This window comes from Oncorhynchus nerka, linkage group LG27 (genome assembly GCF_034236695.1).
Source record: "Oncorhynchus nerka isolate Pitt River linkage group LG27, Oner_Uvic_2.0, whole genome shotgun sequence".
Classification (NCBI taxonomy): Eukaryota; Metazoa; Chordata; class Actinopteri; order Salmoniformes; family Salmonidae; genus Oncorhynchus; species Oncorhynchus nerka.
In genome coordinates this window covers 52,969,169-52,986,251 of record NC_088422.1, presented here as the reverse complement: position 1 = coordinate 52,986,251, position 17,083 = coordinate 52,969,169, and the positions used below count along the sequence as shown (strand labels likewise).

The 17,083-nt window shown below is 41.3% G+C and overlaps 1 protein-coding gene across 3 annotated transcripts in view; it reads right to left on the bottom strand.

The window, feature by feature from the left end:
* The window catches only part of adam9a (ADAM metallopeptidase domain 9a), a 117,463-nt gene that overhangs the window by 69,026 nt on the left and 31,354 nt on the right, over positions 1-17,083 (bottom strand). For all 3 annotated transcript variants that reach the window (XM_029638619.2, XM_029638618.2, XM_029638620.2), the window contains exon 4: positions 15,155-15,233. In XM_029638619.2, coding sequence (XP_029494479.1) covers positions 15,155-15,233 — 79 coding nt within the window. The remainder of the gene's footprint in view (positions 1-15,154; positions 15,234-17,083) is intronic.

The window sequence follows — 17,083 nt, the reverse complement described above, 5'->3', positions numbered from 1 at the left end:
GGTAAGATGGATATCGATTGAGACATTACATGTAGCATTTTAGTATATGCTTTTCATATTAGAAATTCCTGTAATTCTTAGATTTCTCACAAAAACATGAGTATCTGAAATTTCAACGGAGCACTGAGCGTATACCAAGCTTTTTAATTAATTCAGCTCGTGTCATGCACATTTTTCGACCCACAAAAACAACTTTGACCACAAAATGTAAAATCCTCAAAAGTTGTTACAAGAAACTTGCACTGTCAGAGCTTGGTGTTTATTATTAGATGGTTAAGAAATTAGGTGACGAAATCTGACTTTTTGGATATAATGTTAATGATACAGTATGTTAGAGAAAGACCCCACTGAAAAATATATGAATAATCATATTTGACTTGGTAAAATGTATAACATAAGGAAGTGAAGTTACCACCAAAGTGTGTTTTCACCCACTCTGGGTAGACATCATACTATAGCACACTGACAGTATCCAACACAAACATCTATTTCTTGATCCTGATCAACCTTGTCCTACTATTTCGCCCCAGTTCCAGTGACAAGAAAATACACCCTTAAAATTCATGACTCTGGTTTGCCGACAACTTCGAAATCAGACTCATTTTTGTGGCACAAAAAAGAAGACATTGCTAATTTCTTATGTGCATAGTTATGGAATATGTGAGCTATATCAAGGGAAGGGATCCAAGTTAAAGCATTACAGGAAAATCCCCTCTTTTCCAGACATCCTCCATTGACTTCTTCCCAGTAATACCGAAACAAAAAGTCCTCCAGCATGGCTGAGGAAAATGTATTGTATAATAAAAATAATATATCAGAATATAGTAAGTATAGGCCACATTCACATTTTGTTCACAGGAGTGTCATTTTTAAACTGCCAAAGTGAAAAGGTCAGTATTTAGCACTGTACACCATTTGTCTAAATCTCTGCGCTTTGAGATGTTTAAACAGAAAAGCGCAACTGAAAAATATCCTAAAAAAAAAACTCTAGTCGTATGTTGCAACTGAGAATGTCACATTGCGCCATGGTCCTGCCCAGTGTCTGTGAGAAGGTTCTCCAGGTGTTGATAATAGGAACAGCCTTCTACAACAGACAGAATATGGCAATTTTTGTCATTCTAGGCTCTTGCTAACATTTTCACGACAGTCTGCACAATTAGATTATATCGCTCATCTGCCGATGCCCTTATGGCTCAGGAATCATAATTTGGTTGCATTTGAAATGTAGGCAATGGCATTCATGGAGGCATCAAACAGACCAGTTCCAACATAGGCTTGATGTAGAATTGAATGAGATTGGCAATACAAAAAAAATGATAGGCCATTTCTTGCCTCCTGCTGTGAACAAAGGAACATGTGAGACTCCCGATTGTCAATTACAATAACATTTGACTGACTTGATCACAACAGTACTGATTTTAATTAAAATATTTAAGTGTGTTTCCTGTTACTCAGCATTTGTCATTAGACAGCGATGTCACAACATGCCAGTACGACCATGAGCCTTTAATCCAGATCCACAAATCCCCCTTTCTGATAGGCTCCCTGGGGATCCTGAGTCAGACGACGGGGGATCATGACAACCGGACAGCACAGCCTTCTACAGTCCCACCCTCTAGGGGTCAAACAAATGCCAAAGAGTCTACAAACGTCCTGCCCCCATCTCTGTTATCATCTCTCCCATATACTGTTAACATGGCAAGATTACCATCTCTGTGACCGTCTCAATGTAAAACAAATGCAGAAGATGGACGTCTTCACACACCACCCATATTTCATCTGTCTAGCCAAAAAGGAGAGAAAGTGCTGGGGATGGTCTAGTTCTATTCTATGTCCCTCCCCATCACTTCTTCAGTGTATTGATCAATAAAATAGACTACACATTTAAAACATGTTTTATTTAAAATTAAATCGTTTAAAGGCATTCCTGACTTTACAGTAGGTCTGTATGCCAGACGGTTACATCATCTTCCCAGAACTGCTGCTCTTAGTCATGATTTTTGTGAGCTAAGTTTGGACTCATTATGAATATGCAGAGGGGGAAACCAGTGCTTAAAGTAAGAACGCGCTATACGCTTTCTTCTGCAAAATGCATACATTTCCACAAAACATAGCTGATACCAGTACTAAAATGTCAGCATCATACAGGAAGTAAAACAGAGTCAGCAGTAAATAGTGTGGAGGATAACTGAATGATGACGTGATGAATGTGTGTGTCTTTAACCCAACACAACTCCCTTCCTCCATCAGAATGGGAGTTGCTTCCGCCTGTTCTGGCTCCATCCAAACAGGAAATTAATAGTGACGCGCCAATATTACATTTTTGGCCGATACCGATATTTTCCTTGCCAAAAAAAAACAATAGCTATAACCGATATTAAAAATTTTAGTGGCTTTTAAAGCATTTTAGTACAGTTAAATAGTCACACACACACGGACGCAGCGGTCTAAGGCACAGCATCTCAGGGCAAGAGGTGTCACTATAGTCCCTGATTCGAATCCAGACTGTATCACATCTGGCTGTGATTGGGAGTCCCATAGGGCGGCGAACAATTGGCCCAGCGTTGTCCAGGTTTGGCCGGGTTAGGCCGTCACTGTAAATAAGAATTTGTTCTTAACTGACTTTCCTAGTTAGAGGTTAGACACACCATATTGACCAAAAAGTTATTTTGGCATTTACGTATGTCCCCATTTCTTTCACTTACTTGCTGTGCTGTTTCGTTGTTAATTTGTTCAGTCGTTTCATTCTCAATCAGGATTTCTATGGAACACCGTTTGGGTCTTTGCATGTCAAAAAAGATACATTAACAATAAGCTTGTAGACCCATCAGGACCGGAATATGACTGCACATAATTTAACACGTTCATACATTGTTTACGTAGTTATTACACATTGATTACACTATCAATTGTATTTCAGGTGTCTCGCTGGTGCTGGTCATAAAAAGTTTGTTAGCTCATAGATGCAAAGAATGTTCTCCAAAAACATAGCAAAACGTCATCTGTTTCAGTAGCTATATAGTTAGCTAGCTAACTATATAGCTAGGTGTCATCTAAAATAACCCTAATTTATAAGACAGTTCTTATTCGATTAATGGTGGTCGGACCCATCTAGTTGAAGGTAGCCACAATAAGGATTAGCCACAATAGTGGACTTTGCGGTTAGCCTTCAAAAAAAGTGTCATTGACAGATGCATACAAATAGTAGAATTAAGCAAAGATCATGCTAAATGAGGTTGGAATGTTGTTACATAAAATCAACAAAAGGCAATTTGTTAATTTGACAAAAGTCTTGAAATCACACTGGATGTATTATACTTTAGAATTTAATTGGGGGCATACTTATTTCACTGTACAGCCTTACCTATGGATTGTGTATCAATGACATGGGGTTTCAGTCTACTCAGTGACACCCAGAGAACATTAGCATCGTAGCTCTTATTGTGGGACTGAAACAACTGTTTATTGAGCCACATTTATTGTCAACCTATGTGTATTGAACACTATTCCTGAGGAAAAACCATACTTTGTGGATATTTTGGAGTCCGATAACTCTGAGGATGTTGGGGAAAAATATCTTGGGTATTGAGTAGAGGTCGACCGATTATGATTTTTTCAACGCCAATACCGATTATTGGAGGGCCAAAAAAAAGCCGATACCGATTCAAATTGGAAGATTTTTATATATATGTGTAATAATGGCAACAATACTGAATGAACACTAACATGAACTTAATACATAAATAAAACCAATTTAGTCTCAAATAAATAATGAAACATGTTCAATTTGGTTTAAATAATGCAAAAACACAATGTTGGAGAAGAAAGTGAAAGTGCAATATGTGCCATGTAAAAAAGCTAACGTTTAAGTTCCTTGCTCAGAACATAAGATATAAAAGCTGGTGGTTCCTTTTAACATGAGTCTTCAATATTCCCAGTTAAAAGGTTTTAGGTTTAAGTTATTATAGGACTATTTCTCTCTATACCATTTATATTTCACATACCTTTGACTATTGGATGTTCTTATAGGCACTATAGTATTGCCAGCCTAAATCTTGGGAGTTGATAGGCTTGAAGTCATAAACAGCGCTGCACTTCAAGCATTGCAAAGCGCTGCTGGCAAACGCAGGAAAGTGCTGTTTGAATGAATGCTTACAAGCCTGCTGTTGCCTACCACCGCTCAGTCAGACTGCTCTATCAAATATAATATCAGACTTAATTATAATATAATTAACACACAGAAATAGGAGCCTAGGTCATTAATATGGTCAAATCTGGAAACTATAATTTCGAAAACAAAACGTTTATTCTTTCAGTGAAATACGGAACCGTTCTGTATTTCATCGAACGGGTGGCAACCCTAAGTCTAAATATTGCTGTTACATTGCACAACCTTCAATGTTATGTCATAATTATTTCAAATTCTGGCAAATTAATTACGGATTTTGTTCGGAAGAAATGGTCTCCACACAGTTCGTAACGAGCCAGGTGGCCCAAACTGCTGCATATATCCTGACTCTGCTTACACTGAACGCAAGAGAAGTGACACAATTTCCCTAGTTAATATTGCTTGCTAACATGAATTTATTTTAACTAAATATGCAGGTTTAAAAAATATATACTTCTGTGTATTGATTTTAAGAAAGGCATTGATGTTTATGGTTAGGTACATTTGTGGGACGAATGTGCTTTTTTCGCGAATGCGCTTTTGTTAAATCATCACCCATTTGGCGAAGTAGGCTGTGATTCGATGATAAATTAACAGACACCTGATTGATTATATGCAACGCAGGACAAGCTAGTTAAACCAGTAATATCATCAACCATGTCTAGTTAACTAGTGATTATGTTAAGATTGATTGTTTTTTTATGAAAAGTTTAATGCTAGCTAGCAACTTACCTTGGCTCCTTGCTGCACTCGCGTAACAGGTGGTCAGCCTGCCACGCAGTCTCCTCGTGGATTGCAATGTAATCGGCATCCAAAAACGCAGATTACAGATTGTTATGAAAACTTGAAATCCGCCCTAATTAAATCAGCTATGACGATTAATCGGTCGACCTCTAGTATTGAGTAGACTGTTACCCCATTTCATTGATCCCCAATCCTTAGGTAAAGCTGTACAATGTGAATGTCAATACACACAATAGGCTGACTGGGGAGGTGATTTCACAAGGTCATGCGAAAAGAGCTACAACGCTAATATTTGGGTAAACTCTTCACAGTTGTGTTCTGTGGGTGTCACCGAGTAGACGGATACCCCATTTCATTGCTTCACATTCCAATTGTGTTTAACATTATCTAGTCTAAATATGGCATGATTCCACCAATTGTAACCTTCATCACTTTCAAAGAGGTACTTTAATTTTGAAGGCAAACCACAAATTACACTATTGTGCCTAATCCTTATTGTGGCTAGCTTCACGACACATAACCCGGTCAGGTCGAGCCTCACAAGAAAGCTGCCTGCTTAGAACATTGGCTTTGGGAAACAGGGTTAAGTAGCAGGCTAGCTATGTATTTTCATGAACTGAAGATCATTTGGCGAACAACAAGTGGCTACCTAGATTCCTAAATCATTTCTAAGAATAATGAAAACGACTGCAGTTTCTACTGGGCATTGTTTTCAGGCTGGTTGTATTGATGCTAGCTCGGTACCAAGCTAAAGCTAGCTAGCTAGCTACCCCAGAAGTTGCGGACGAACAAATAATGCTTTATTACCAACGTGGTATTGTAAACACATAGCTCATGGCCGGTGTTAGCTTGTTTGAATAATGTTTTTTACAGCTTTGACAGTGCTACTGATAGTAGTGGTGGAGCTTGGCTTGCATGTGCAAATAGTGTTATTGCCAAAGTGTCATTTGACGTGTATCTTTTTTGACACGCAAAGACCTAAACGGCTTTCCCATAGTATGTCGTGAAGTTAATAGCAGTGACACTATTACTGTAACTCCGGTAGGGCAACATCTGAAAAATAGCACACTTAGTAGTGTGTACTGGTGCTCGATCATTCACGAAAGCCAACTTCACCCACGACAGAGAACGATTGATTGTCAAGGGCAATGAATTCCATTATCTTGGTGTTAATGGATTTCGCCTTTGAGTTGTCTAGCTGAAATTCTTACTCTTTCAAATGACTGCTTGACTGCTTGATCCACACAGCAGACGTTGTTGGCTAGGTTAGGAATGCTGTGTGGCAGGTGTAGTGCAACATTTTACGTGGCATCATTACCTCATGTACCTACATTATATAGGTATGCACGTCAGCTTTGACATCGGCGTTAAACTAGACATCGGGACGATACAGATGCTGGCATTTTTAGCTAATATCGGCTGATTCCGATATACCGTGCATCCCTAGAAATGAACGCCAATTAATTAGTAGATAGAACTATTTCATTGTACCTTCACGATACTGACAGCAGGGCTGTAACAGTCTTGTGGTGCACAGGAGACCCAAGTTCAACCCAGTCGGTCTCATCCAATCAAAAAGACTAAGAATTCATTGTGGATGGTTGTACTGAAGTGACTGTTTTTATCGGATAGTATGATACTTTTAACATTAGTTTCTGTTTTAAAGAAACATAGTTATCCATTAAATCACACAAAAACAGGTTGGGTAGAAGAGGCCATTTCCACAGCACACGTTTCTATACAAGGCAGTCGCAAATCAGTCAATAAAAAGCTATGAGAAAGAAGTGCATTTGAGAGATGTTAAATGGGTGATACATTGTCAGTGCCCTGTTGGGTTAGGTGATGAGCATACCGGTATTATCCTATATCCATGATATCACGATAAATGATAAATGATAGTTAGGTCCAAAATTATTGGCACACCGATTATAAAGATGAACAAAAAAGACTGCATAAAATAAATAATTAAAATACTGAGCTAAAATGTATTTTTATTAGACTAATATAATTGCTCATGGCCATACATACCAGTGGTGGGGTTTGGGTTGAAAAAACCCCATACCTACTACAAAACATGGTGGTGGATATTTGATGTTATGGGGCTATTTGGCTCCCACTGGTCCTGGGGCCCTTGTTAAGGTCAACAATGGCCTCATTAACTTTTTCCAGTATCAGGACATTTTATCCAAAAACCTGGTTGCCTCTGCCAGGAGGCTGAAACTTGGCCACAAGTGGATCTTCCAGCAAGACAATAACCCCAAGCACACATCAGAATCCACAAAGAAATTATTAATTGACCACATAATCAACATTTTGCAATGGCCATCTCAGTACATAAGCGCAGACAAAGCATATCAAGGTTCTGGTAAGATTATGTTTGGAGGAATGGTCTAAAATCCCTCCCAATGTGTTCTCCAATCTCATAAAACATAGAAAAAGGCTCAAGGTATTCAAAACAGATGTATTAGTTAAAGAATATAATTTCCCAAATGTTTTGAGCATGCAATATAGCTCAGTATCTGTATTATATATTTGTGCCAATAATTTTGGACCTGACTGACTGTGCATGTACACACACACACACACACTGTACAAAACATTGGGAACGTCTGCGTTTTCCATGACAGACTGACCAGGTAAAAATCTATGATTCCTTATTGGTGTCACTTTTTAAATCCACTTCAAATCAGTGTGGCTGAAGGGGAGGGGACAGGTTAAAGAAAGATTTTTAAGCCTTGAGACATGGATTGTGTGCCATGGAAACACATTTGAAATCTAAGATTTCCCGGCAGGGTAGCCTAGTGGTTAGAGCGTTGGACTAGTAACCGGAAGGTTGCAAGTTCAAACCCCCGAGCTGACAAGGTACAAATCTGTCGTTCTGCCCCTGAACAGGCAGTTAACCCGCTGTTCCTAGGCCATCATTGAAAATAAGAATTTGTTCTTAACTGACTTGCCTAGTAAAATAAAGGTAAAATTAAATAAAAATAAAAATTCAGTGGAACGAAGAAAAAACTCCAAAGACCATTATTCCCCCTCCACCAAACAATACAGTTGCCACTATGCATTGGGGCAGGTAGCATTCTCATGGCATCCGCCAAACCCCGATTCAGACTGCCAGATGGTGAAGCGTGATTAATCACTCCAGAGAACCCGTTTCCACTGTATACCTCCACTACACTACTTTGATACACATCCATAGGGATTAAGAAGTGAGTATAAGCAATGCCCACTGAACGAAATGTGGGTATACGGATTATACCTACGTCTACAAAACTGGCCCTTCGCGTTTTACAAAAAGTGCACTCCTACATGAGTGCGCTGGTATTATGGTTTCTGTCCTTTCAGAATCAAAAACCTGTCACACACTGAAGGCCTATTGGTTCGCCACTGTGCAAACATGTCTATAATAACAGATAACAGCTGTTAAGATATTCATGTTTCAAGTAAGGAGTATATACAGGTGCCTTCGGAAAGTATTCAGACATTCACTTTTAGCACATTTTGTTATGGTACAGCCTTACTCTAAAACAGATTAAATTTGTAAAAATCCTGCGCAATCTGCACACAATACCCCATAATAACAAAGCAAAAATAGGTTGTTCAACATTTTTTCAAATGTATTAAACAGAAATACCTTATATAAATAAGTATTCAAACCCTTTGCTATGAGACTCGAAGTTGAGCTCAGGTTCATCCTGTTTCCATTGATCATCCTTCAGATGTTTCTACAACTTGGATTCCACCTGTGGTAAATTCAAATCAAATTTTATTTGTCACATACACATGGTTAGCAGACGTTAATGCAAGCGAAATGCTTGTGCTTCTAGTTCCGACCATGCAGTAATATCTAACCTAACAATTTCACAACAACTACCTTATACACACAAGTGTAAAGGAATGAATAAGAATATGTACATAAAATATATATGAATGAGTGATGGCCGAACGGCATAGGCAAGATGCAGTAGATGGTATAGAGTACAGAATATACATATGAGATGAGTAATGTAGGGTATGTAAACATTATATAAAGTGGCATTGTTTAAAGTGACTAGTGATACATTTATTACATCAATTTTCCATTATTAAAGTGGTATGTTGGTCAGTATGGCTGCTGTCAACATAAGTCAGTATGCTGGCAGCAGCCACTCAATGTTAGTGATGGCTGTTTAACAGTCTGATGGCCTTGAGATAGGAGCTGTTTTTCAGTCTCTCGGTCCCCGCTTTGATGCACCTGTACTGACCTCGCCTTCTGGATGATAGGGGGTGAACAGGCAGTGGCTCGGGTGGTTGTTGTCCTTGATGATCTTTATGGCCTTCCTGTGACATCGGGTGGTGTAGGTGTCCTGGAGGGCAGGTAGTTTGCCCCCAGTGATGCGTTGTGCAGACCTCACTACCCTCTGGAGAGCCTTACGGTTGTGGGCGGAGCAGTTGCCGTACCAGGCGGTGATACAGCCCGACAGGATGCTCTCGTTTGTGCATCTGTAGAAGTTTGTGAGTGTTTTTGGAGACAAAACAAATTTCTTCAGCCTCCTGAGGTTGAAGAGGCGCTGCTGCACCCTCACCACGCTGTCTGTGTGGGTAGACCATTTCAGTTTGTCCGTGATGTGTACGCCGAGGAACTTAAAACTTTCCACCCTCTCCACTACTGTCCCGTCGATGTGGATAGGGGGCTGCTCCCTTTGCCGTTTCCTGAAGTCCAAAACCATCTCCTTTGTTTTGTTGACATTGAGTGTGAGGTTATTTTCCTGACACCACACTCCGAGGGCCCTCACCTCCTCCCTGTAGGCCGTCTCGTCGTTGTTGGTAATCAAGCCTACCACTGAAGTGTCGTCTGCAAACGTAATGATTGAGTTGGAGGCGTGCATGCCCACGCAGTCGTGGGTGTACAGGGAGTGCAAGAGAGGGCTGAGAACGCACCCTTGTGGGGCCCCAGTGTTGAGGATCAGCGGGGTGGAGATGTTGTTACCTACCCTCACCACCTGGGGGCGGCCCGTCAGGAAGTCCAGGATCCAGCTGCACAGGGCGGGGTCGAGACCCAAGGCCTCGAACTTAATGACGAGTTTGGAGGGTACTATGGTGTCAAATGCTGAGCTGTAGTCAATGAACAGCATTCTTACATAGGTATTTCTCTTGTCCAGATGGGTTAGGGCAGTGTGATTGCTATTGCGTCGTCTGTGGACCTACTGGGGCGGTAAGCAAAATGGAGTGGGTCTCGGGTGTCAGGTAAGGCGGAGGTGATATGGTCCTTGACTAGTCTCTCACAGCACTTCATGATGACGGAAGTGAGTGCTACGGGGCGGTAGTCATTTAGCTCAGTTACCTTAGCTTTCTTGGGAACAGGCTTCAAGAGGGCCACCATTGTTCATGTGTGGACAGGAGACTGGTATAAGGATTGATTGAATATGTCCGTAAACACACCAGCCAGCTGGTCTGCGCAAGCTCTGAGGACGCGGCTGGGGATGCCGTCTGGGCCTGCTGCCTTGCGAGGGTTAACATGTTTAAATGTTTTACTCACGTTGGCTGCAATGAAGGAGAGCCCACATGTTTTGGTAGCGGGCCGTGTCAGTGGCACTGTATTGTTCAATGCGAGCAAAGAAGTTGTTTAGTCTGTCTGGGAGCAAGACATCGTGGTCCGCAACGGGGCTGTTTTTTCTTTTGTAGTCCGTGATTGACTGTAGACCCTGCCACATACCTCTCGTGTCGGAGCCGTTGAATTGCGACTCTACTTTGTCTCTACACTGACGCTTAGCTTGTTTGATTGCCTTGCGGAGGGAATAACTACACTGTTTGTATTCGGTCATGTTTCCGGTCACCTTGCCCTGATTAACTTCATTGGGATAGGGGGCAGCATTTTCACTTTTGGATGAATAGCGTGCCCAGAGTGAACTGCCTCCTACTCAGTCCCAGATGCTAATATATGCATATTATTATTAGTATTGGATAGAAAAAAACTGAAGTTTCTAAAACTGTTTGAATGATGTCTGAGTATAACAAAAAAACTCATATGACAGGCAAAAACCTGGGAAAAAATCAAAACAGGAAGTGGGAAATCTGAGGTTTGTAGGTTTTGAACGCACCCCTATTGAATACACAGTGGGACATGGGTTATTTTGCACTTCCTACGGCTTCCACTAGGTGACAACCGTCTTTAGAACGTTGTTTCAGGCTGCTCATGTGAAGCGGGGCCAGATGGGAGCTGTTTGACCAAGGCGTCTACCTGCAGCCTCATTCTCAGTCACGCGCTTTCACTTGAGAGGTAGCTCTCGTTCCATTGCTTTTCTACAGACAATGGAATTCTCCGGTTGGAACGTTATTGAAGATTTATGATAGAAACATAGTAAAGATTGATTCTATACTTATTTTGACAAGTTTCTTCGACCTGTAATATAACTTTTTGAATGTTTCGTCTGAATGGACCAGATCGCGCTTTTGGATTTGTTTACCAAACGCCCTAACAAAAAAAGCTATTGGACATAAATGATGGACATTATTGAACAAAACGAGCATTAATTGTGGAACTGCGATTCCTGGAAGTGCATTCTGATGAAGATCAAAGGTAAGTGAATATTTATAATGCTTTTTATGAATAATGTTGACTACCCAACATGGTGGATATTTCTCTGTCAGGTTTGGGCTCTGAGCGCCGTTCTCAGATTATGCTTTTTCCGTAAAGTTTTTTAAAAATCTGACACAGCGGTTGCATTAAGGAGAAGTGTATCTAAAGTTCCATGTATAATAGTTGTATTTTCATCAACATTTATTATGAATATTTCTGTGAATTCATGTGGCTCCCTGCAATATCACTGCATGTTTTGGAACTACTGAACGTAACACGCAAATGTAAAATAAGATTTTTGGATATAAATATGAACTTTCCCGAACAAAACATACATGTATTGTGTAACATGAAGTCCCATGAGTGTCATCTGATGAAGATCAAAAGGTTAGTGATTCATTTTATCTCCATTTGTGCTTTTTTTGACTCCTCTCTTTGGCTGAAAAAATGGCTGGGTATTTGGTGTTGGTGTTGACCTACATCAGGGGTGTCAAACTCAAATACCCAGTGGGCCAAAATGTAAAACCTGAACAAAGTCACGGGCCAACATTGAACAAATTAACCTTTTAATATGGACCCAAACAAGTTTTGCTTTAACATTGAATATGGAACAAGCATCGCTTATTACCATACAATATATAATTTAATAGTGGAGACATGCAAAATCGAATTTCAAATGAAAAAAACACATCAATGGCATTCATTTATTAAATAAATAAAATTTAAATAAAAATTGTATGCCTCTTTTCTATTTGCAGCCTTCTGATTTAAATACCAAAATAAACTTTTTCCACTGGCTAATAATTTTACAAATAAAATGATAATAAATCAATCAACCATTCAAGCCCATGCCTTGTAGCAAGAAAAAGTGCATAAAGAAAACGTTAATTATTGCACACTGGTCTAATCTGATGTGCCCAAGCCAGATACCTGGCATCTCTTCTTGGATGCTAGTTCATCAATGTCTGGGCTCAAGCTCTGAGCTGAAGAAATCCTCAGTATCGAGCGAAGATGTTCATCAGTCAGACGTCTCCTGTGAGTTGTTTTGGTCATCTTCATCGAGGAGAAAAGTTGCTCGCATAGATAAGTGCTGCCGAACATGGAGAGCATCTGAGCAGCTTGGGTGCGGAGCTGAGGCATTGTGTCAGGGATGAACCGTGGAAACTGTGCGGCGCCCACAGCATCATACTTTGACTTCAGCGTGTCGTTGCACTGGAGTTCAATCAGCTCCATTTGGATGTTGGTTGGTGCATTTTCCACATCAACTGCGAAGGGATTACTAAGCAGTTCAAACTTGCATTTCTGGGCATCGAAGTCGGCAAATCGCCGGCTAAACTCAGCGGCGAGAACACTGAGTTTTTCAGCAAACTGTGCGCATGGGAACACGGCGGTAGAGATCTGCGCTTTTATGGATTGGCAGCAGGGAAAATGGCAAGGGTTTCCTTGCAGCATCTGATTCTCCCACAGGCACAGTTTAGTTTTGAAGGCCCTCACTGCAGCGTACATGTCTGTGATGATGCGCCCCGCCCCTGAAGCTGCAGGTTCAGCGCATCGAGATGGCTCGAGATGTCACAGAGAAAGGCCAGCTCACACAGGAACTTTTGCTCCCGGAGCTCTGCTGTATCCTTCCCTTTGGTTTCCAGGAATTGACATATTTCCTCACGCAGCTCGAAACATCTGTTCAGTACTTTTCCTCTGCTTAGCCATCTCACCTCTGTGTGATACGGCACGTCTGCGTATTCGAACCACACTCCTCCAGAAAAGATTTAAACTGGCGGTGATTTAGACCTTTGGCTCTTATAAAGTTAACTACCTGTGTTACTGTGGTCATAACATGTTCCATCTTTAGGGCTTTGGCACACAGTGCTTCCTGATGTATGATGCAGTGGTAAACAGTTAGCTCACCTGCACAGTTCTCTTCCCGCATCTTCTCCCGAACCATGCCCACCAGTCCACTCTTTTTACTGCACATCGCTGGCGCACCATCTGTCGTTAATCCAACGAGTTTATCCCACGGCAGCTTTATTTCAGTTACACATTTGGAAACCTCCTCAAAGATTTCCTTTCCTGTGGTTGTGCCATGCATTGATTTGAATCCTAATAGCTCCTCCGTAACACACAGATTTGAGTCCACTCCACGGATGAAGACTGACAGCTGAGCAGTATCAGATGCGTCGCAGCTCTCATCCACAGCGAGGGAGAACGCAACAAAATCTTTTCCCTTTTCCATCAGCTGGTCATACAGATTGGTGGCAAGATCACATGTGCGATCAGCTACTGTGTTCCTGCTCAGGCTCATGTTTGAAAATGCTTGTTTTTTCTCTGGGCATACGAGGTCACAAAACTTCATCATGCACTTTTTCATGAACTCTCCCTCATTAAATTTTGCGATCTCTGCTGCCACTATATAACTAGCCTTTACAGCAGCCTCGCTTTGTGATGTGGCTCTTTTAAACATATTCTGTTGTGAAACCAAACTTATTTTCATCTCCTCTACTTTCTGGCTCCTTTGAGTCATGTCCAGGTCCTTGTATTTGTCATGGTGTTTCGTTTCATAGTGTCGTCTAATGTTGTACTCCTTACTTACAGCCACGTTGACTCCACAAACAAGACAAACAGGTTTGTCTTTTACATATGTAAACAGGTATTCTGCCTCCCACTTGTCCAGAAAGCTCCTGTTTTCTGCCTTTCTTTTCGCCATTTTTGGGAAGGGTTAGCTCGCTGACAGTTGTAGCGTCTATGTTGCTATGACTACTGTCACAGAGGAGAGAGCGTTTCTGGGTCCTGTCCTGATTGGCGCGCGAAAACAGCAGAGCATTATGGGATTCGTAGTATTAGTGGTGAATGCGCTGTATAATACCGGCGGGCCAGCTCTAGTAGTAATTTGGTATTGTCTCGCGGGCCAAATATAATTACCCTGCGGGCCAAATTTGGCCCACGGGCCAGAGTTTGACACCCATGACCTACATAATCGTTTGTGGAGCTTTCGCTGTAAAGCATTTTTGAAATCAGACGCTGTAGCTGGATTAACGAGAATTGTATCTTTAAAATGGTGCCTAATACTTGTGTGTTAGAGAAATTTGATTCATGAGATTTCAGTTGATTTGTTTTTGGCGTCCTGCAATTTCATTGGTTGTAGGCGAGGGGTTCCGCTAGACAGGTTAAAAGCAGTGGTTCGCTATTTCAGCTTTGCGCAAATGCTGCCATCAATCCACGGTTTCTGGTTGGTGAATATTCAAATAGACTGGACATGATTTGGATAAGGCACAAACATGTCTAAGTAGTTAAAACGCTGTCAGTTACACTCCAAACTTTAGGTCACACTATTACTGCCTGCAGATGATATTCCGCTGAAACTAGGCAGCGTGAATATATTTCACATGCTTTGTGATGGTGTAGGGTAATTTATGCATGATTTCACGATGTACTACATAATTGATCAGTTATAAGGCTTAAAAATCCTTCTTTAACTTGTCTCCCCCCCTTCGTCTACACTCATTGAAGTCAATTTAACAAGTGACATCAATAAGGGATCAGACTGACCAGATGAAAGCTATGTCATGGAAAGAGCAGGTGCTCCTAATGTATACCACAATATTTAACAAGGGCATATCATTGATATGAAAATATGGATATCGCCAAGCCAAGCCTTAGTACCCCTAGGTTATCTTAAATGGTCTTACCTGCATTGGAGGTCTGTTGGTTATTAGAGATCCATCTTTGGCATGTGTGTACACAGTGAAGTCCTCGGGGAGCAGTAGCCTTCAAAACAAAAACACACGCTGAAGTTACACCCTCTGTCAGGAATTACACATCAGAACATAAGTATCAGGGCCGGGCAAATAGTCAACATCATAAAGTCTGATTAAAAATGTATGGTAATTTTAAATGAAGTAAAATTGTGAGACTTGCTTTACCTGTTATATTTTGTTGTTGTGGTAGTTAAAGCAGTTAATATTTACTTGAACCCTCGACTTTATCCATATTTTGTTATGTTACAGCCTTATTCTAAAATGGATTCAAATGTTTTCCCCCCTCAATCTACACACAACACCCCATAAAAAGCAAAGAAAAGTTGACATTTTTGCAAATGTATTAAAAGTTTTAAAAAATGTAATATAACATGTACACAAGTATTCAGCCCTTTACTCAGTACTTTGCTGAAGCACCTTTGACAACGATTACAGTCTCAAGTATGACGCTACAAGCTTGGCACACCTGTACAGTCGTGGCCAAAAGTTAAGAATAACACAAATATTAATTTTGCTGCCTCAGTTTGTATGATGGCAATTTGCATATACTCCAGAATGTTATAAAGAGTGATCAGATGAATTGCAATTAATTGCAAAGTCCCTCTTTGCCATGCAAATGAACTGAATCCCCCCCAAAACATGTCCACTGCATTTCAGCCCTGCCACAAAAGGACCAGCTGACATCATGTCAGTGATTCTCTCGTTAACCCAGGTGTGAGTGTTGATAAGGACAAGGCTGGAAATCACTCAGTCATGCTGATTTAAGTAAATAACCTCACAAGGAGGCTGGTGCTTGGAATCATTGTTCTTCCTCTGTCAACCATAGTTACCTAAAAAGGAAACATGTGCCATCATCATTTCTTTGCTCAAAAAGGGCTTCACAGGCTTTCTTGGGCGCCCTGAGGCCTTCTTCACATAATTGAACCGCTCTTCTTGAAGTCCTTGACGAACCGATAAATGGTTCATTTAGGTGCAATCTTACTGGCAGCAATATGCCAGTAAGATTGCACCTGAATCAACCATTTATCGGTTCGTCAAGAACTTCAAGGAGAGTGGTTCAATTGTTGTGAAGAAGGCCTCAGGGCGCCCAAAAAAGTCCAGTAAGCGCCAGGACCGTCTTCTAAAGTTGATTCAGCTGCGGGATCTGGGCACCACCAGTACAGAGCTTGCTCAGGAATGGCAGCAGGCAGGTCTGAGTGCATCTGCACAAACAGTGAGGCGAAGACTTTTGGAGGATGGCCTGGTGTCAAAGAAGGGCAGCAAAGAAGCCACTTCTCTCCAGGAAAAACATCAGGGACGGACTGATATTCTACAAAAGGTACAGGGATTGGACTGCTGAGGACTGGGGTAAAGTCATTTTCTCTGATGAATCCCCTTTCCGATTGTTTGGGGCATCTGGAAAAAAGCTTGTCCGGAGAAGACAAGGTGAGCGCTACAGTCAGTCCTGCGTCATGCCAACAGTAAAGCATCCTGAGACCATTCATGTGTGGGGTTGCTTCTCAGCCAAGAGAGTAGGCTCACTCACAATTTTGCCTAAAAACACAGCCTTGAATAAAGAAGGGTACCGACACATCCTCCGAGAGCAACTTCTCCCAACCATCCAGGAACAGTTTGGTGACGAACAATGTCTTTTCCAGCATGATGGAGCACCTTGCCATAAGGCAACAGTGATAACTAAGTGGCTCGGGGAACAAAACATCAATATTTTGGGTCCTTGGCCAGGAAACTCCCCAGACCTTAATCCCATTGAGAACTTGTGGTCAATCCTCAAGAGGCAGGTGGACAAACCAAAACCCACAAATTCTGACAAACTCCAAGCATGGATTGTGCAAGAATGGGCCAGCAGTTAATTGACAGCAT